This window comes from Cucurbita maxima, unplaced genomic scaffold (genome assembly GCF_002738345.1).
Source record: "Cucurbita maxima cultivar Rimu unplaced genomic scaffold, Cmax_1.0 Cma_Scf00013, whole genome shotgun sequence".
Classification (NCBI taxonomy): domain Eukaryota; kingdom Viridiplantae; phylum Streptophyta; class Magnoliopsida; order Cucurbitales; family Cucurbitaceae; genus Cucurbita; species Cucurbita maxima.
The window spans coordinates 933287-952832 of NW_019272029.1; the positions used below are offsets into that span (position 1 = coordinate 933287).

Genomic DNA, 19546 nt, shown 5'->3' on the forward strand with positions numbered 1-19546 from the left:
AGTTAAATATATTAATATTACGAGTGCTACTAATATTTGATACCTGAATTAGAACTATCTTGTAATTCACATTTAATTAGTCGGGATGAAGATTATATTTAATGTAAAGAAGTAATGCATCTAAGTTTGAGTCTCGTCCACGTATCTAATGCTATCTCTCTTGAATTTGAAAGGACTGATCTAAATTTTATGAGCCAAATGACTCATCAGTTGATATGAATTTATTACTGGATTTAAACTTTAGTGAGTAAGCTCGTGTGATATAAAAATAGAAAAGACTATAAAAGACGAGTTAGGTTACTTCGACCTACTTTGTTCATGGGCATGGATCTCGCAATTCATCCCTTGTTCAAGGTTTTGAAGTTAGTTCAAACTTCACCATATCTTCGACATAAACTATACAACAAAACAAATCAATTTAACGTTTGATTTCACACAACCAATCATGATTTCAATGCCTAAAAATTGATTCCGAATGATTAAAAACAAAAACATGCTTTGGGGTACTTTCATATCATCGAGAGGCTGCAGATATGATATGAAACCGAGTTAAAACAGATGTATACTATGATATTATCTGACACTCAGGGGGAAACAAGGAATGTTTTGTATATTTAGTCAGATGTTAGTTGATATAATACACAACTGAGTGAGGTCATGTATAGTTCTTATATCTATGTATCAGTTTCAAGACTCAATAAGGAAACGAGCAAAAGAGAAAAACTGTAAATCATGTACAATATAAATGTAAAAGAACAGTTATATTAATGTGTGTGGGTGTGATACTGTGTGTTATGCTCTATACAAAAGAACTCTGATTATGTGCGTATACCATTTTTCTTCTTTATGATCAGAAACATCTTCCGTTCCATAGAAAGATCTGAAAAGAACAATGGAATTGGGAGCGAAATAAGAAGATGATTCTTCCTAACAAGCCATCTCAGATCGAGAGAGAGAAAGAGAGATAACCTGAATTGATAATTCAACAAAACTTCGACCGGTGGTGACGGGCTAAACTTCAATACAAAAATGGTTTTCGAGTTCTAGGCCAACATGAATACGCTCCCTGCAATTCGTGACAATGTTTGGTAATGGTGAACAGACTTCTCCATAATGGAAAAAACAAGACTATGCATACTTTTGCAGCATGTATAATAGGAGTTCACAACCAATTGCTTAATCATTGAAGTGCAAAATGTTAAATAAGTATTTTGGAGACTTACAACTAAGTTGTTTTCCTTTATACTTTCCATTGACTCAGCAAGCTCCACTTGTTTTGATGCAGTAGCAAGCAATGCCTAGGATTCAAGCAGAAAATATGTTCAGTTAAAGCACAAACCACTTCAGTGTTCTTGTTATTCTGGAAGATTTCTTACTCTCTTTGTCTTCTGCAGGTCATATTCTATGGATTTTATACGGTTCAGAGATTCATTAATCATGTCCTCTTTCTCTAGAGGGATTTTTGAAGGTTTATTGGTAAGTTCTGTCACCATAACTTCCAAATTTTGCAGCCTTTGCCAGATTGGGTCCACTTCCAATGTATTAGGCTGTTCTTGAGGCCCTGAATCTTCCAACTGGTCGTTGGAAGTGTCTTCAGGTTGTTGATTCTCAGCATGTCTAATCATGAAAATTCTCCGGAATCCTGGGACTAATAGATATATGCATGCAAAAATTCTGAATACAAAATGAACAAATGTACTGGTAACTTGAGGAATGAATTTCTTCAGTAGCCTTATTGGTTGAACATCAGCATTTAGATTATCTGTCACGTTTACGAAAACCCAGTCAGACAAAGGTAGGTCAGTTACCACATAAAGCACTATTGATGCCCGTCACATGTAACATTTATGTCTTTACAATTTGAACTAATTTATCAGTTTTATAGAATAAAAATATCCTTGGCAACTTTATGACAGGTTCATATTGGAAGAAGCACTACACTGTCACTTATTTGATGTTTAACTGTAAGACATTCATAAGCCTCCTTGAAAGAAGAGGAAAAAATATAAAATCATGCAGTGTGGGAAGACATATGGATCATTTTCTTTGTTATCAGTAGGTACGGTACACTAAGAACGAAAAGAAATCCAAAAATCATAATCAGTCCAAGATTAAGCACGCAAATCATACTATTAGAAGAGGATGGAAAATATATGATAAGGAAGTCAACAAGCAGTCTAGGAAAAAGCTCACGAGTTCTAGGAAGCTAGGTGCATGCAATGCAGGAACGGTTTAAACTTTCTCATTCTACAGCGAAGATACATCGTTCATCTCATATAGATTTTATCAAGCTCGTTTCTAAGGTAAGAAAAATGAAGGAATAGTTGAATGTTAACCTACTTGAACCATATTCTTCAATTATTCCAGCAGGAACTGTAGGTGCAACGATGCTGTTAACGGGCCTCGGTGTGAAGCACTTTTCCTGGCACAAAAGTAAAATAAACAAAAAAATTACAAAAAATAATTGATATTTACGTAAGAATGTAGAAACTATTCCTCAACAACATGATCTGCTAACGAGATCAAAACTGCTAAAAGAGCATACACCTTACCAACTAATTGGACAATTTTCAGCACCTTTTCCCTTTATACTTCCTGAAATGCAATATATTTCTGACATGATTTATGATAGACCTAAAATAGAAGTACTACTTTTGCAAGGGGACCCCAAAAGAAAATTCCTAAAACCTATCCTCACTGATTTTTAATTCGTATATTTGCAAGACAAGCAAACAGCTTTTCAGAACATAAACATTGAACAGTTACAATTATATCTCAAACAGCATCCTAGTGTCACAACAGTAGAAGGAGCCAACTTCAGCTTTGTAATAAACAATTAATTCCTCAGAATTGATTGAAGCAAAAAAGTTCGTGTTTACGAAGCACTTAAAATAATTTAATTTCCATCATGCTTACCCTGCCAGTCACCGAAACAAAATTTCGGATGCTAGAAGCACTGGTAGTGGCAGTTGTCTCAGACCCTGATTCAGGTGAAGATATTTCATTACCGTCAATCTGCTACTAGGAAAGGAAATAGCATCAGAAATGACATGTCAGCAAAAAATATATATATAATGAAGCCATATATGCTATGAAACAACAAGGTCACCTTCGAGTTAAAAAAGTCGATTTCAAAACTGCTTCTGCCATAGAAATTGTTGGCCTTCCTCGAGTGAGTAGCTTCTTCGGCAAAAACAAGCTGCTAGATAAAACAAGCAATGATGTAACTTCACGCTTTATGTAACGAAGCTAACACTATTAACACTACGGATGTTAATATTTTTAGAAATTGATAATTACAAAGTATAATAAGCATCCTAAATTGACAGGACCAGACTTTCATGATTTCAGGATCATTCCAGGGCCCCTTGTCAGATCTAAGACATCCACCTTCATTTGAACACGAACAATCTCCTCCAAGGAAGTCGGGAAGCTGTCTGTTTAAGGAGAAAACATTCTTTTCAGTTTAGTAAAAGGAAAAAAAAAAATCAGCATGAGATTAAAAGAAAATATGAGAAACAAAAACATTTGAAATCCTCAGACCTTGAGTCTATGACCTCCAACAACTTATTTTGAAATTTGCTGCCCAAAACCTACAGAACCAGCAAGGAAACAACAACTTCAGTACTCAAAATTCATGCATTGTTATAAGCTCGAGAAAAATGAAAATTAACTGAAAGGGGACTTGTACATGTATCTTTGCTGTAGTTCTTGGATCAAGAAAGGTTCTTGCAGTGTTCCAAAGAAATTTAAACCCACTACCCGCATTCACTATGTACATTTGATTCAGCGTCTGCAAAGTAGCGAGTATAAAAAATTTTTAGAAGCTCCCAGAGTAAGGAAACTAAATATAAAATATAGTTTAGGCAACCTCAGGATAATTGTCCCCATCAATTTTTTGCATGCGCATAACAAGGTCATGTGCAAGCTTTCCAAAGCTCATGATGTTCTACACAATTATAAGAAGAATCATCGCTGTCAGCACATACAATGCAAAACTACCATAACATGGTAACACTCAGAAATGCCCGAAATTACCAGTCCCTGAACATCCAGTATTGTTGTTGTACAATATATGTGTCTTTTGGCAGCGATAGAACATGCTGTGAATTTCTCAGCAAAAAGCTTCTCAAACCCCTGGACATGATATTTCAAAAACCGATCTATTGTGGTAACATTCATTAGCTTGCCAGGTTCAATTTTTCCAAGTCTTTCAATATAAACAGGTCTTCCTCCTTTATCCACACCATGGTAACCGTGAGGATAACATCGTTGAACTTCTTCATACTCATCATATATGAAATCCTACAGAGATATTAGTTTAGGTTCAGCATCCGTTCGTACTTTCTTTTTGTTATGAAAATTTGTTTCTTAAAAAACTAAGACCTCACTGCTAGATCAGCAAGGGTATAGGTCTCAGCTCATTCTTTCGTAATCATTAAACTTTCATGTTTGAAACATTCGTTTACTGAAACGCAAAACAATGTACATATATATAAATAAGTAGACATCGTCCCACATTACCTGCATAATAGTATCTATATTATTGTCTTTTCTCCAGCTGAGCATCTCTGTAAACATGTTGAGAGCTTTATCCATGTCAAACTTCCTAGCCTTGAGAAATCTGAGGGCAAAAAAAGAAAGAAAGAAAAGAAAATTCAGTAGAGAAGTAACAAGCGATAAAAGAAACTTCATATCTCATTTCTCTTCCATGGTAAATCACAATTTTATGACATAATTGCAAAACTAGAAGGCACTCCCACTTGTTGCAAAATCTTGTGGAGTTCTAAAGTTCAAAGTACACTCAAGTGTCTATGTGGTGTACAGTTCTTGGTGGTCGAATATTCATCATTGTAATGCGCACTCGTAGATACCTGATGGTTTAATCTTTTTCTAAAACACAAAACAATCTTTTCACCAATGACTGATAAGTTCTAGCCAAGATTGTTTTTTCAAATCTCTTCAGTAATTTAGAAGAAAGAAACCCAACTATACATTACGTTGGAACAATATTCATTAAAAAAAATGGCATAGGAAGAACGATTGCAAAATTCTCTAGAAATTGCAGACGCAGAGGCCACATGATATCTACACATGGAACCATGACCCTATTGATTTTTCGTCTCCAAATTATTCATTAAATTAAACTCTCTAGAAACCAAGCAATGAAGGAAGAAAGTTCTGCCTAGGCTATGAAGAAATTTGATACGTATTGAATTAAATAGAGCTGTTGATGTGGTTGTGAATATCTAGCAAGAATGCTAACAAGCACAGTGAGGTAAGAACACGAATTATACGAAAAAAAATGTGGAGAAGACGTCTAAATCTAAAATTTTCCTGCAATTCTTTAATCGGTGTCGTCCATAGAAGCTTATTCAGATCGTTTAAATCCACTAGTGTTCAAACAACAATTGAGCTACCTCAGCATAGTGTGGTAATCATCAAAACGGGCTGGCAGCAGATCTCTCGCGATCAAAGCCTGGCGGAACTTATTCACGGAATCTTCCTCCCCGGCGTCCCGAACCTCATCAACCGAAATCGGAGCAAAGCGGCAATCTGCAACCCTACTGCTTTGCCTTCTAATCGTGTTGCTAAATTTAGCAGAAGCACTGATCGCCCTCTTCCTAAGAGATTTAGACCGAGTTCGCCGTCTGTCATCTTCAGAGGATTCAGGTTCAAAAACCCTCGCCCTCTCATCTTCACCAAAATCTCCTGAAACAGAGGGAGGTAGACGAATCACAAAAACAAGACGATCGAGTGTGGGAAGCAGAAATCAAAGTTGACGAAATCAAATTCAATCGGATCCGAAAGTCTACCCGGCATTGTGTTAGATCAAAAATTATTCGATGCAAACCCAGAGAGAGAGAGAGAGAGAGAGAGAGAGAGAGCCCAGAAACTGGCTGAATTGACGGAAACGGAATCAGGGCAGAGATCATGCAGAGGATCAATTGAGGAAATCGTCAAAGAGAATGAAAAGAACAAAAGCGAAAAGGACGCAGGACGGACGTTGTCTCTTCTTCGCCTTCCCCGATGCTTCTGAAAACGCCGTATTTTTTACTTCGAGTTGTCGATTACTTTAGTGCTCAACTCCAATTCCATCTCCAACTCCAACAGCTTCTGAATTCTGATACAGATCAGAATCAGATTCCAACACAAAATTGAAACTTACAGCCTTAGTTTTGACCACTTTTATTCTGGTTGAGAATTCACATTCACACTCAAACTTGGCATTTTGTTGCCTTTTTTACTGTGCCCCCACCCAAAAGCCCAATCAAAATATTGATCCAAGATCACCAGCCAAGATTTGAATTTGGATTTCAAGCATTCATCAACATGGTGAAAAGTTTGAGAGACCAAATATTCCAACCCAATAGGCGCCATCTCACTACTTTCGGTACGAATTGCGAGGTCTCGTGGGCAATCCCAAAAAACCATCTTGAGGTCGGAGTCAAAGTAACCCCCAACCAAATCGTCGTAACATTCAATTAAACCATCCCATAACACTATCTTATGGACGGTACAGATTTTTGATAAAATGCTAGGAAGGTAAGATATCAAGATGTACCAAGAATTAAAAAATATACATTCTCAAGACCCGAGTCTTAACAAAACTCGTCAGCCGTTCGTTAAAAAATCTCCCCGAACAAAAAAGGTAATTTATTTAGCAACAAAAGAAAACAAGAAGAAAATTTTGGAAGATACTCGCAATGTGTTTGTTTTTTAAGGAAAAATATGTACATATTTACAACAGGTTACAAACACAAATGATATCAAGAAATGGTACCTAATCAATAATTAATTTACAAAGGAAACTGTTCATAGTATAACTGGAAAAGAAAGGGACAAAAAAAAAAAAAAATGTACAGAGATTCTTCTTCACAGAACGGCATTTACAATCCTCATGAATCTTCCCCTCCTGACCTGGAAGTTATCAACAAAAGAAAAGTATACAATTAGTAAGAATCTAATACTAATAACAGAGATTTATTTATGATTCGATCAACTTTTATGACTTCCTTCCTTCTATAATTCATTCTTCATACTATTGATCGATATCGACGTCTCTATAAAGCTAAGATAAAATTGAGTCAAATCTGTCCGTCCTGTGTCGCAGAGAATATGAGTACACGAAAGTGAAAGGTGGTCTCAAAAGCCTTCTTTTCTTCAGCTTTGCAAACAAGGAGTTCCTTTGCAGAACCATCATGCATGCCCACCGACATCGACTTTCATATCGATTTAGTCCTTGAACTCTAAAAGATATCTATAAGGTCCTCGAACGCACATCGTTGACTATCAAGTTTATATCTATTTAGTCCTTGAACTCTAAAAGATATCACTTGAACGCACATTGTTAACATTTTTCAGAATGGAATTAACATCTGCCATTTTCCAATTCAATCAATATGAACTTCAAGAGACAAAGATATCAGCAGAGTCCATGATCAACTAAATAAGGTCATTAACAATGAATAAATGGTAACGTAAACAGACAATTCATACCTTAAAAGGAACTCCAAACCATCAAATATCTTGGCGTTTGGTATTTCAACAGGAAATTCCATTATTCTCTATCCTTTTCTTCACAGATGGAGAAGTTCTGACCCTTCTAACCGGACGACACTGCGACGACGACCTTTCAATATAGACAAAATTCTTCTGGAGCACACTGCATCAAACTACAAATAACTAAACAGCCCAGAATTTTACTTCTATGGTTGATTTAGATGGTTAATTATCAACTTCTCTCTTCTCTTGAGTCATCCATGTGGAGTTTTTCATCAATCACATGGATATCTTGAACGTCTATTTCCATATCAAGGATGGAACTTCCAAGATCATTAATTGTGTGATCTATGTGTTCCAATCTGTTTTGCACCCCCCCACGAGAAAGAAAGCTTTTCTCAAAACCACCACGACGTAGAGCTTCCTCAATAGCAGTGCGCTCAAATAATAAGCTATTATCCATCAGTTCATTGTCTTTATCCGTCCAGATCGTTTGCTTAAGCAACCCTTCTTCATTAAAGTGGCATTGAGAGTTACAACTGTTAGATTCGTTCGACTTTGCTTTACTTGAAAGAGAGAGAGCGTTTTCAATTTGATGAACTACGGGTGGATCTCCATTTGAGTAACGAGCTGTGGAAGACTGTTCTTTATGTTCGTCTACTATGAAATCCCAGTTTCCTTTTAACTCTTCCTTTTCTGAAAAATCCATCTGTCTATATGCTTCAATTTCCTTCTCCAGAACATGATAATCTATTTCCCTCTGAACAAGAATCTCTCGAAGGATATTCATCTCTTCTTCATCATAAGCAAATTTTTCTTCTATTAACCTCTGATATTGTCTTGCTTCCATTTCAACCGATGCCTTCTCATTTTGCAAGCGTGTTATCATCGCTATTGCTTCATCGGCAGCTGTAGCAGCGGCAGCTCTCTCCTCTTCCAGTTCCAGAAAGAGAGACGCCCGAGCAGCTTTCTCTTCTTCAAGAGCCTGCTCCAACAATCTAATAGAGACTTCATTTCCAAAAATGTCTCTCTCTTGATCATTATTGGTACCATGTCCAATAGTGGAAGAACCTTTATTCAGACAACTATTTTCGCCAACTAAACCACTTGATTCGAACCCTTGCCAGGTTCTTCGACCCAAGTCCATATGATATGATTCATTAACATCATCTGAAATAGCAAGGTCACAGAAACATCATTATATAGCAAAAAAATTAACATAGAACCCCTCCTACACCTCCTCCTCTACATAAGCCAAACAAAAAAAAAAGAGATTGGGAATTCACGATGAGTTAAATACAGCTTCCAACAAATTTCTTTCATAAAATGTACGGGTGGTTCGTTACTTTGAAGTCGGAAAGCGTGCGGTTAGCTGGTTAGTCCTTGTTTGTTAGCACAGCTACATCTATAAATGAGCAGTGATCTCGTATCATAGGAATAACAGTCAAGGGGAAAAAGGAATCAGGTAATGTTCCTTCACTCTTACTTTGGCTAGCATCAAATCGATTAGTAACAGTCCAGTTAATCTTCAAAACAGTTTCATAACCAGAAAAACAAACAAACTTGTCATGTCAGAGAAAGGAAGCAGTAACAATCCTAGGAAGATAACAATACATCATAAGTTCACAACATTTAAAGAACTTGTAATATTGATGAAGAATATGAAATTGATCACATAACCCACCTGGAATGAGGTCTTGTTTTTGATCCAATGCCAGAAATTCCCATTCCTTTCTGAACAATTTCCCATATTCAACAGAAGCTCTCCTCCGCCTTGGCCTCTGGAACATAATCCTATTACCCTTGCTACAACATGCCGCAGATTGCAGCAGAGGAACTCCATCTGTATGATGATTCTCCCTTGACAAATTCATATTCTTACCCATTTGATCATCGACCAAAATCAAATCAAAAGGAAACCTATGCTTGACCGAATCGAGCACCAAATAGATCTTCCTCTTGGGCCAACTAAAAAGGAGTCTATGCAAACACAAATTAGGGTTCTGGTTCCCATAAAATCCAGTACAAGGACAAGGCAAGCAGAACCCGACAACTTTCAAAATCTTAGATGGGATAAACACAGTCGCTGACACGCACAAAAGAAAATAAACAACAGCTAGGTTAAGAAAAGCTCTGACTAGTCCACAGAAGGTCCATGAATGAATCTCGTGGAACGTCATGGATTTCAATCACCAGAAAATCGGATATCCTAAGCTCTTCCTCTAACTTGGCAAGTAAGAAATCAAGAACAGTAACAAACTATGAGAATCGGGAAACAAACACCGTCCACAATAATTGAAACAGAACAGCAATCTTTCCAAATACTTGGAGAAAAAATAAAACAGAAAATACAGAAACAGAGGAGCAAGAAACCTGAATAAAACAGAGGAGCAAGACTGGTAACTACAGAATTTTGCAGAACAGGGAAAACCCAGGTAAGAAACGAGGGAAATTCGCGATGGGTTAGGCGTGGAAAAGGGGAAATTGAAGAAATTTGAATAAGACGTCGATTTGAAGGGGCAGAGGAGAAGGATGAGGGAAAAAAAACAAGACGAGGAAGAAAGCTATGGCGTTTTCTGGATCATCGCCATGATTGAATTGAATGGAAGCTATAGAAAAGGTAAAAGAAAAGAAAATTAGGAAACAAAAATAAATGAAAAACAGGAAAAGAGACACATGCGGCAGTCATATGGTTGCCACAGTGTCGCCGCTGAGAAAGCAGGACGCCGTTTGAGGGTTCAAGGGATATGATTGAGTTCATCTCGAATCTATATTTACACATTCATATTACTAATCTATTTATTCGTCAAATCCACGTGCCATCCACCCCTATTGTTTTTTTCATAAATAAATAAAAGAGCTCCGAGGCGTGAGTTGTCTTGATTAGGGTTCAAGGGATACGACATAGTCTTTCATTGATTCAAACCATTTGATCTGCCTTAAGCTTTTGTGGTCGATAAATATTGTTCGTGAGTTAGGTAGTTGCATTTGTATTCCTTCGACCATTAAGAACCATAGGGGATCACTTTGTCATTATATATTTGTACACAAACTAGTCCTTTTTCCAATGTGTCACTAATACACCATTAAGTTTAACGACATTGCAAACACTGATGTCTTCACCATTCTTCCTTTCCTTTCTAATTGCAGCTTTGCTAAAACGACTGGTTTTTCCTTACTGGTTAATTGGGTTAGGGTTGTAATTTTTGGAAGTCTCAAATAAATCATATATAAAAGGATGTCATCCTTAGAAAGCTTCTTACCTTTGTACTTATGGTCAAGTGGGACTATCTCATTGCTTTCTCTACTTTGGTCGAACCCATTGATATCCCGTCATTTGAGTCACACGCTTTAAAACCCCATATAAAATATCGAGAAAAAAAATTTAAAAGTTAACCACAGCTAAGATTTACCTAGATTTCAACGAATATTAATAGGATTAATTATTTTATGAGAAGAAAATATATTAAAATTTTAACCCATGTTAAAAAATCTAAATAAAATATCAAATAAAAAATATTAAAATTAATCCACCACTAAGATTTGAACCAGTTGATTTTTCTATTAAAATGGCTCGAAATAAAGCATTTTTCTTTTTTTTTAAAAAAAAAAAAATCTTGACTCCATTGAAGTTTAGTAATTCAATACGTAATAGAAGATATGTATGCTCTTTCTAAAGCATTCTGAATTCAGCCATAGTCAGTCAACTTAATTCTTCCCTCATACAAAGAAAGACATCCCATACAAGTAAGTTACTCTCCTACACCACTCCATCCTCTACAGCTATCATTAATATCGCATCGTTTATTAATATGAATCTAGCCTTGAGATAGTGTAGCATGCCCATACTTCTGCATCACTCTTTTTGTTGCCAATGCTGCTGCTTCGCTCGCCCGCAGAGTCCCCGTCGCCATGATTGCTGCAAATTCTTGGCCGATCTCTTCCTGCACCTTGCTACGAACATCCCTGAGTGGGTCTGCAACCTCGTTCGCGTCCGATTTCTGCGGTGCTGCTGCAGGCGTTGTCTTCTCAGGTGGCTTGGCATCATCTTCCTCCGACTTTGATTTGACAGCCACCGGAGTACTAGAGCTATTTGTTGACCCCGACGGTGATGATCTAGTGACATTAGCTGGAGCAGGATTGAACTGTGGGGTCTTCGGAACGCCACCTGACTTCAACGTAGTTTCCAGGTTCTGAATCATGGGCACTGGAGAAGAAATCATGTTCATTAAGAATTTACTTGACCCAACAAATGAAAAGTGAAAGCATGGTTACTAAAATGACATACATATGAGGGCGCCCATGGGACTGCTCATAACTATGTTAGGGAGGTCAAGAATGTAATCAGGAATGGTCGCACCAACTAAAAATTGTGCAACTTCATTACTGAAGTTGTTGCAGTTATGTGAGAGTAAACTATAGGTCTCGGCTGTGTACCGAGGGCTGATATCCTGCAAGTAAATCTCGAAAACGTCCTTGGGAATGTGTGTCGTTCCTAAATCTATCGATCGCATCGGTTTTCCATATGGAGTTCTTCCAGCAGGATCATGTTGAATACCTCCACCAAAATAATATTCATTGCCATACACAACTATTCCTGTGTGCCTGTCACAAATTAGAAATTTGACCAAAGTATAGTAAGTTAGTTATCCAATCAGAACCCTGAACTCTGAAATGACTTTCTAAGTGCTTAAATCCCTTTTCGGAACTTAAAAACACTTTTTTCAAACACTCTGACAATTTTCAACCCAAGACTTCAAGCCCTATACAAGATCCAAGAAATTTTTTGTAAACTAAAAAGGGTAGCATTTAAAAACTTGTTTTCGTTAATGGAATTTGGCTATTGAAAACCATTCACCAAGCATAGTTTTTGAAACCGAACACACAAAATAAAACAAATATCAAAGGGAGCCCACATGAGGCATGTTCTTAATATATCTAAAAAACTCATCACACTATAGCTTCCAAATACTAATCATTTGCACCGTCACAAAGCACAAACATTTGGATTCAATTTTAAATAGGCTATGCCAATGACTTACCATATGGCCTCGATTGGTCTCCCGAGGAATGCGGTGGAAAGCTGCCGGGCTAGACCTTGGCTCAAGTCATAAACATTCAAAGTGACCTTGTGACCTTCCTGCAATAGATTCCATAATTTCAAAGAAAATATAGACGAATCAGCTTCCAAACAACAACACAAGAGGAAATTGAACAAATTAAAAGGTGTGAGCCTTCATTACCTCAGCCATTACTCAAAAATTTGACTAATAGTTATTCTTATTATCTTCAGTTGCTCAAGGAAGCAAAATCACTGATAATAAGAAACGGACGACCTATGCAAATCACAATGGAAAAAAATAAGGTTCAATATCAAGAAAACACAATTGAATATCATCCCACACAATAAACAATCAAATCTGAACAGTTCACAAAGGAGACAAAACACCAACAAATAGTATAAACAATGTCCTGAACTAAGATCCTGTTGATAAACATTGAATTTTTTTTTTTTATTATTTATTTATAAATGTGCTTATTTTCTCACGATTCTTTATAATGATCTTCGTTTAAGATTTGAATTCTTAAGCAAAATTTCAAAATTAAGAACCACCTTTTTTAGCTTTTGAACTTAACATGGATTTTAGTAACATTGTTGGAAAGTAGATTGCAACAGAGAAATTCAAAGGTTTATTAAGTGTTTATCAGCTTAATTTTCCAAAAACAAAAACAAGACAGTTATAGAACGGAGAAACTTATTCAGATCCAACAAAATAAGCTATTAATTACAAATGCGAGAGAGACCCTACGCCCATTAGCAGATCTCTCTGCATCTCCAAAAATCCCATATCATTGGAAAATACACAAGGATTCTTCCTTTGTTCCAGGATAGAGGATTCAGGAACGCCTCCACAATCGTAGAACAATATAATCTTAGCGAGTGAAATCACAAAACAAAACACCATAAAAGTAACGCATCAAGCCAGATCTCCACGCACATTACCAATAGACACAAAAACTGAAAATTATTGGAACGTCACAGGCTTCTTTCAATCCGAAATACAGGGCACAAACAAGAAAAGATCCGCATTGCAACCATAGAATGATGAGGTCCTAAAGATTTCCGTCGCGGGAAACCAAACTCAGATTCAAACACGAGGATTCCAAATGATAGAAAAAAAAAAACAAAAACAGAAACAATTGCATAAGAACTAGACAACAAGAAATGCAGTCCCCAGTAGAAAAGAATCACAAAATAGATCGAAAAGAAAGAGACGAACCTGAGCAAGGTAGGAAATTAGAGGCGATGGTTTCGCTAGAAATAGCAGAACTTGACAACGAATTTGTTGGGTGGAAGCGCTTTTATAGTTGGAAAGGTATTCTCAACCATTGGAATTGATTCCTGTTTTTCTAGAATGTACCATCAAAATTTATTTCAGTTTCAATGGCCTAAAATTAATTAAAATATATTTAAAAATCACTTTTATTTTAACAATTTAATCCTAAACACTTTTAGATTTTTAACCATTTAAATTTTTTTACTTTCTAATTTATAATTGTATTTGTAATAATTTAACCATTCCCGACAAAAAAACATAAAATTAAATGTCGAATTTTATAACATCCGATAATATTTCAATCTTATGATTCTTATCTTACGATGCTCAAATCTCTCATTCACGTGGGCTTGCACTTACATAGCTTTAGGTCCGACCCTTTCAATTTGGGTTGACTTGGACCTTAACCCTCTCGAGATTGAACTTTGTTAATTTAGGATGTAACCTTTCGGATCTAAGTTTTATATCAAATTGTAGTTTTAAAACACGTATGATTATTTGGATCTATCTATGTCTTTCTCGAACATATTATTCTATCTCACTTTTTTCATCCTTTTGAAAAGTCGGTTAAAAACATTTAAAGGCATTAGGTAATATAGTTTCTAATTAAATTTTTAATTAATTATATAGTTTAATTAATGTACTAAAAATATTATATAATTAATAATTAATAATCACTGAATAATGTCCATTGAATGATCCATTATGGTAACTAAAATATCCATAAATAAATTAATTTAACAAATTAAAACGAATTAATTTAAATTAAGTACTTATATTAATTTATTTATTCTTACGAAAAAAAATTAAGTAAATATATACTTCAATCAATAAATTATTGTTTATGCATCGAATAATTTAATATAGTATTTTTATAATAGGTAAAATGAATAAAAATATCTTTATATTTTGTTTGAAAAAAAGTACCCACCAACTTTCCTTTAAATAAATAAAAAAATAAAATAAAAAACATATTTTGACCGTTAAATGAATAATAATTAGTATATTGTAACGTAATTGGAATTTAATATACATATGGAATGAGAGCGTGGGTTTATTAAATTTAGGAAGAACAACTTTGGGGGCGCGAAGCGGCGGCGTTTTGCCTGGAGGAGGAGCCCCATTCGATGGCTTCGGCCACCGCTCGTTGGCGCGCCTCGGCCGTTTCGTTGTCGTCGTGAAGATAGTCTCTGGGTTTGGCTTTGGCTTTGGCTTTGGATGGGTTGATTGGACTGTGATCATTAAGTGGTGAGGGGACATCGCCATACGACGATGACGACGATTGCGTGGCTTCTGCGCTCAAGAAGCTGAGAGCGGTCACGACGTCGCTGATCAACGGGCGTGCCGCTGCCTCCTCGTGCAGGCACATGGCGGCGACCGCGACTGCTTGGTTCAAAGCCCTCACTGGGAAGTCTCCCCCAAGAAGGGGATCGGCCAGCTCCTTGAAACTCGCTGGTTCCTTGAATATTGGGTATGCCTAAATGTACGAAAAAATTCAACTTTTTTTTTATCACTTTTAATACATGAATCTTTCTAATATAGTATTCGAATGTGTAGTCAAAAGTGTAAACAAAAGGTGTACTTTGTTCGAAGACTCTAGAGAAAGAGTCAAGCCTCGATGAAGGGGAGACTGTTCGAGGGCTCCATAGATCTTGGAGGAGGCTCTAAAATGTACTTTGTTCGAGGGGAGGATTGTTGGGACGGAGTCCCACATTGACTAATTTAGGAAATGATCATGGGTTTATAAGTAATGAATACATTTTCATTGGTATAAGATATTTTAGGAGAGTTCAAAGTAAAGTCACGAGAGCTTATGCTTAAAGTGGACAATATCATATCATTATGGAGAGCCGTGATTCCTAACATGGTATTAGAGCTATGCTCTTAGCTTAGTTATGTCAATAGAACAAAGAAGTTTTGAACCTTGAGGTGTAGTCAAAAGTGACTCAAATATCGAACAAATAGTGTATTTTGTTTAAGAACTCCAGAGAAAGAGTCGAGCCTCGATTAAGGGGAGCCTGTTCGAGGGTTCCATAGGCCTCAGGAGCTCAGGAGAGGCGTTCGAGGGGATGATGGCTAATTTAGGGAAGGATAATAGGTTTATAAGTCAAGAATACATTTTCATTGGTATGAAACATTTTGGGAAAGACTAAAGCAAAGTCATGAGAGTAGCTTATGTTCAAAGTGGACAATATCATACCATAACAATTTTGACTCACCCAAGCGACCAAATTTTGTTGTTTAACTGGACGAGCGTTGTCAATGACTCTTTGGCCAGTGATGAGCTCCAACAAGACGACGCCAAAGCTGTAGACATCGGATTTGAGCGTGAGTTGGCCGGTTTTTTGATACTCGGGAGCACAATATCCATAGGTTCCCATAACTCTGGAGGAAACATGGGAATTGTCCCCGACAGGCCCGAGCTTTGCGAGACCAAAATCCGACAGCTTTGCATTGAAATCATTGTCTAATAGAATGTTTGATGCCTTCAAATCTCTGTATATCACTGGTGGGTTGGCTTTGTCGTGTAAGTATTCTAATCCTTTTGCTGCTCCCAACGCTACTTTCAACCTTGTTGCCCAATCCAATGCCTTTGTATCAGCTGGAACGTCTATAATGCATATCAAACAAATATACAATCAATGCCCATCTTTGTGAGCTATTTATAAAGCTTATTCATAGCTAACCTTTCACGTTTGGTATTTGTTCATTTAAAGTACGGTTTCGATTATCGAGAAAATAGACCACATGGGCAAAAAGGTACGAAATAGAGGAATACAAAGAATACAACGTTGAGACACTACATAACAGCGTTGAAACGCGGCAGGTAAGTTTAGCTTATGCGCCAACGAAAACATGTTTGTGGGTCACGACATGTTTTGGGCTTTCAGGGTGTGGCGTTTGACATCACTCTTCTTAATTGTAAGAACCCAAGCTCATCGCTAGCAGATATTATTTTCTTTGGATTTTTCTTTCGGACTTTCTCTCAAGATTTTTAAAATTAGTCTATTAAAGAGAGGTTTCCACACCCTTATAAAGAATATTTCGTTCTCCTCTCCAACCGATATGGGATCTCACGTTAATAACAAAAATTTGTGTTTGTGTGGCTTTCAGGGAGTAGCGTTTGACGTCACCCTTCTTAATTGTAGCAACTCAAGCCCACTAATAAAACATATTATCCTCTTTGGGTTCTTCCCTTTGGAGTTCCTCTCAAGCTTTTTAAAATGGGTCCTGCTAAGGAGAGGTTTTCACACTCTGGTTTCGTTCTCCTCTCTAACTGACACGGGATTTCACGTTAATCTTGAAAAATTAAAGGACGGAGAAATTGGCGTGAAAATATGAAAATTTTAAACTCGTTTTTGGATACTTGCCAAGAAGATGATCTTCGAGGGATCCCAAAGGCATGTACTCATAGACTAAGAGTCTTTGATCACCATCTGCGCAATAGCCAATGAGATTGACAAGGTTTTGATGGTGCAAAAGGCTTAGCATCAAAACCTCCACAAGAAACTCTTTGTTCCCTTGCATTCCATTTCTATCTAGCTGCTTCACTGCTATAACCTGTGGCATGTCACATATTCATTAGGGTTATTGAACAAACTACTCGTATATTTCCTCCCGTGTTCGTCTCATAAACTAGTTCGATTCACGAAACTCAACAAGTAAACTATTAGTCTATCGACAAAAGAAGTTTTACAAAGAGACGAACATTTTAAAAACCAAGATGGTTATAAAACGAGCGGGAAGAAACAGGTGATGGGGTGAAGATGTTACCTGGTTAGTTTTATCGAGTTTGCCTTTGTAAACTCTCCCGAACCCTCCCTCGCCGATGAGCCATTCTCGACGGAAATTCTTTGTGGCGGTGGCGAGCTCTCTAAAAGTAAAGCTTTGTGCTTCAATGTTATTCTTTTCCCCAATCTCAATATCTTTCTCTGCTACCTTTTGCACCTTGTTTCCTTTTGGATTTTCTGTTCATGCATTTGTAAAAAAAATGAATAATAAGCTTTCGAGTTTGATTATGAATAATTTCTAGTTAATTTCGTGACGTGACACCGAAATAATCAAAAGTTTATGAAGGTAAATAGAAACTTTTTAAAACGCTTAGAGCCTAAATTTATAATATGAACTACGACCATTCATGCATCAAAAAATGAAAATGGGGTCGAGAATTCCAATCTTTATACCCAATTTCTGTTGACGGGGTTGGGTTGGGATGCTTTTCCATCTCGATTTCCGATCTCTAACGAAACCCTATTCGAAATTTTTCTAAAAAAAGAAAAAAATCTTAAGAAAAGAAAGAGCATATTAATATTAGAATCAAAATTCATGAAGGTGAAAAGAAACTTTTTATAGGCTTACAACCTAAACTTATAATATGATCTATGACCATTCATATATTAAAGAATGATAATGGGGTCGAGAATTCGGATCTTTATACCCTATTTCCGTTAACGGGGTTGGGTTGGGATGCTTTTCCATCTCGATTTCCGATCTCTATCAAAACCCTATTTAAAATTTTTCTAAAAAAAGAGAAAAATCTTGAATTAAAAGTTTAGGAAGGTGAAAAAAAACTTTTTAAATGCTTAGAATCTAAACTTATAATATGATCTACGACCATTCATACATCAGAGAATGATAATGGGGTCGAGAATTCCAATCTCTATACCTTATTTCTGTTAACGGGGTTGGGTTGGGATGCTTTTTTGTCTCGATTTTCAATCTCTATCCAAACCCTAATCGAAATATTTTTAAAAAAACGAAAAATGTAAAAGAAAAGAAAGGGAGAAGTGAAAAATGACCTGCAGGCGTAGGGCGTGGAGGAGGAGGAGGAGGAGGAGGAGGAGCATGATGATGATGTTGTTGTTGTTTAAGACTACGAGAATGCAACGAAACAGACAGTTCCCTTCGATCACTCTTTGTTCTTCGTGTTGCTTTCCCACGAGACCAAAGACATGGAAAGCAACTCATTTTTCTTCTTCTTTTCCCCTTTTTTTTCATCAAATCTCAACTTTTTTCCTAACAATTCCTTTCTTCCAACAAAAACCCAAATGGGGTTTTTCCTTTCTCTTCTCTGGGTATCAATTTCAAAGAAAACGCTCGAAAAATGGCTCAAAAATGACTCGAAACAGCTAAAAAATGGCTCTTTTGGCCTAAACAAACAATCAATCAATTGATGAACGCCAAAATGCAGGCTTTGAAACAGGAAGTTAGGGACAAGGAAAAGAGAAGAAGAATGGAAATGAGAGTTAAAAAAAGAAACCCTAAATTATTGCCTTCAAATAAAAACAGCTCTCACACGGAGGAGAGGAGACAGAAATAGAGAGAGATTTATGAGCCATTTTAGGCTCAATTTTGACTTTCTTTCCCTCTTATTATTATTATCTTATAGATTAAATTATAAAATTTCTCAATTTAGTTTGGGTTTAGATTAAAAAAAAAAAAAAAAAAAAAATTGACTCTTTGACTTTTGACCACTCAGAGTCAACATTTAGGTTGACCTTGACCTCATTTTGTTTCAATTTAGTCATTATGGAGAAGCATGGTCCGTTCGGGTCCTCTTAATTCAAGTGGTTCCGACCCAAGTGGACCATTGGATCAGGCCCAGGTTTCAACTCCTCTCCAGTCGGTCACAATTTTCCACATAACTCCCACCGGTGGAGTCTTGGGTTCGAATCACGAGTCAATCAATCAAACTCGATTCATAT

General features: G+C 36.6%; 4 protein-coding genes across 8 annotated transcripts; all 4 read right to left on the bottom strand.

Annotated features, from left to right (window-relative positions):
* Positions 1 to 591: 591 nt before the first annotated feature.
* On the bottom strand, positions 592 to 6313 carry LOC111488004 (phosphatidylinositol/phosphatidylcholine transfer protein SFH9). Of its 4 annotated transcripts, none has more exons than XM_023135553.1 (15): positions 5817 to 6313; positions 5421 to 5712; positions 4525 to 4624; positions 4039 to 4305; positions 3872 to 3949; positions 3692 to 3793; positions 3544 to 3593; positions 3338 to 3437; positions 3110 to 3202; positions 2917 to 3018; positions 2341 to 2422; positions 1377 to 1762; positions 1224 to 1298; positions 970 to 1066; positions 592 to 880 (listed from the first exon to the last, which is right to left on the bottom strand). In XM_023135553.1, the coding sequence occupies exons 1-14, from the start codon at positions 5821 to 5823 to the stop codon at positions 1019 to 1021; spliced, it is 1782 nt and encodes a 593-aa protein (XP_022991321.1). In that variant the 5' UTR covers positions 5824 to 6313; the 3' UTR covers positions 592 to 880; positions 970 to 1018. The 4 variants fall into 4 exon arrangements, with proteins under 4 accessions (XP_022991321.1, XP_022991322.1, XP_022991323.1 ...); XM_023135554.1 differs by having other exon boundaries at positions 3110 to 3199; positions 5817 to 6312; XM_023135555.1 differs by having other exon boundaries at positions 2917 to 3015; positions 5817 to 6312.
* A 562-nt stretch (positions 6314 to 6875) lies between these two features.
* Positions 6876 to 10258, bottom strand: LOC111488005 (probable myosin-binding protein 6). 2 transcript variants are annotated; one of them, XR_002719146.1, is made up of 3 exons: positions 9188 to 10258; positions 7501 to 8673; positions 6876 to 6921 (listed from the first exon to the last, which is right to left on the bottom strand). XR_002719146.1 is itself a non-coding variant. In XM_023135557.1 (2 exons), exons 1-2 carry the CDS (start codon positions 9681 to 9683, stop codon positions 7736 to 7738), a joined length of 1434 nt encoding a protein of 477 aa, XP_022991325.1. In that variant the 5' UTR covers positions 9684 to 10258; the 3' UTR covers positions 7500 to 7735. The 2 variants fall into 2 exon arrangements, 1 of the variants encoding a protein (XP_022991325.1); XM_023135557.1 differs by lacking the exon at positions 6876 to 6921 and having other exon boundaries at positions 7500 to 8673.
* Positions 10259 to 11115: 857 nt separating this feature from the next.
* On the bottom strand, positions 11116 to 13885 carry LOC111488272 (desumoylating isopeptidase 1). The gene is made up of 5 exons (XM_023135970.1): positions 13785 to 13885; positions 12747 to 12839; positions 12546 to 12643; positions 11792 to 12108; positions 11116 to 11710 (listed from the first exon to the last, which is right to left on the bottom strand). Exons 2-5 carry the CDS (start codon positions 12753 to 12755, stop codon positions 11322 to 11324), a joined length of 813 nt encoding a protein of 270 aa, XP_022991738.1. The 5' UTR covers positions 12756 to 12839; positions 13785 to 13885; the 3' UTR covers positions 11116 to 11321.
* A 1019-nt stretch (positions 13886 to 14904) lies between these two features.
* Positions 14905 to 18809, bottom strand: LOC111488271 (probable serine/threonine-protein kinase PBL25). Its single transcript, XM_023135969.1, has 5 exons — positions 18641 to 18809; positions 17616 to 17809; positions 17213 to 17402; positions 16061 to 16452; positions 14905 to 15318 (listed from the first exon to the last, which is right to left on the bottom strand). The coding sequence occupies exons 1-5, from the start codon at positions 18807 to 18809 to the stop codon at positions 14905 to 14907; spliced, it is 1359 nt and encodes a 452-aa protein (XP_022991737.1).
* Positions 18810 to 19546: the final 737 nt, after the last annotated feature.

Bases quoted from the DNA above. Each gene is read 5' to 3' on its own strand.
- LOC111488004 (XM_023135553.1), bottom strand. The intron at 3,438-3,543 runs GTCTGAGGATTT...CTCCTTAAACAG, and splicing joins TTGGAGGTCATAGACTCAAG to ACAGCTTCCCGACTTCCTTG. The intron at 1,299-1,376 runs GTAAGAAATCTT...CTTGAATCCTAG, and splicing joins ACCTGCAGAAGACAAAGAGA to GCATTGCTTGCTACTGCATC.
- LOC111488005 (XM_023135557.1), bottom strand. From the start codon at position 9,683: ATGACGTTCCACGAGATTCATTCATGGACCTTCTGTGGACTAGTCAGA. The intron at 8,674-9,187 runs GTGGGTTATGTG...TTGCTATTTCAG, and splicing joins AAAACAAGACCTCATTCCAG to ATGATGTTAATGAATCATAT.
- LOC111488272 (XM_023135970.1), bottom strand. The intron at 12,109-12,545 runs GTAAGTCATTGG...AATTTGTGACAG, and splicing joins AGACCAATCGAGGCCATATG to GCACACAGGAATAGTTGTGT. The intron at 11,711-11,791 runs GTATGTCATTTT...TTTCTTCTCCAG, and splicing joins TCCCATGGGCGCCCTCATAT to TGCCCATGATTCAGAACCTG.
- LOC111488271 (XM_023135969.1), bottom strand. From the start codon at position 18,809: ATGAGTTGCTTTCCATGTCTTTGGTCTCGTGGGAAAGCAACACGAAGA. The intron at 17,810-18,640 runs GTCATTTTTCAC...ATGCATGAACAG, and splicing joins TCCACGCCCTACGCCTGCAG to AAAATCCAAAAGGAAACAAG. The intron at 16,453-17,212 runs GCAAGTATCCAA...TATGCATTATAG, and splicing joins CCTCGAAGATCATCTTCTTG to ACGTTCCAGCTGATACAAAG.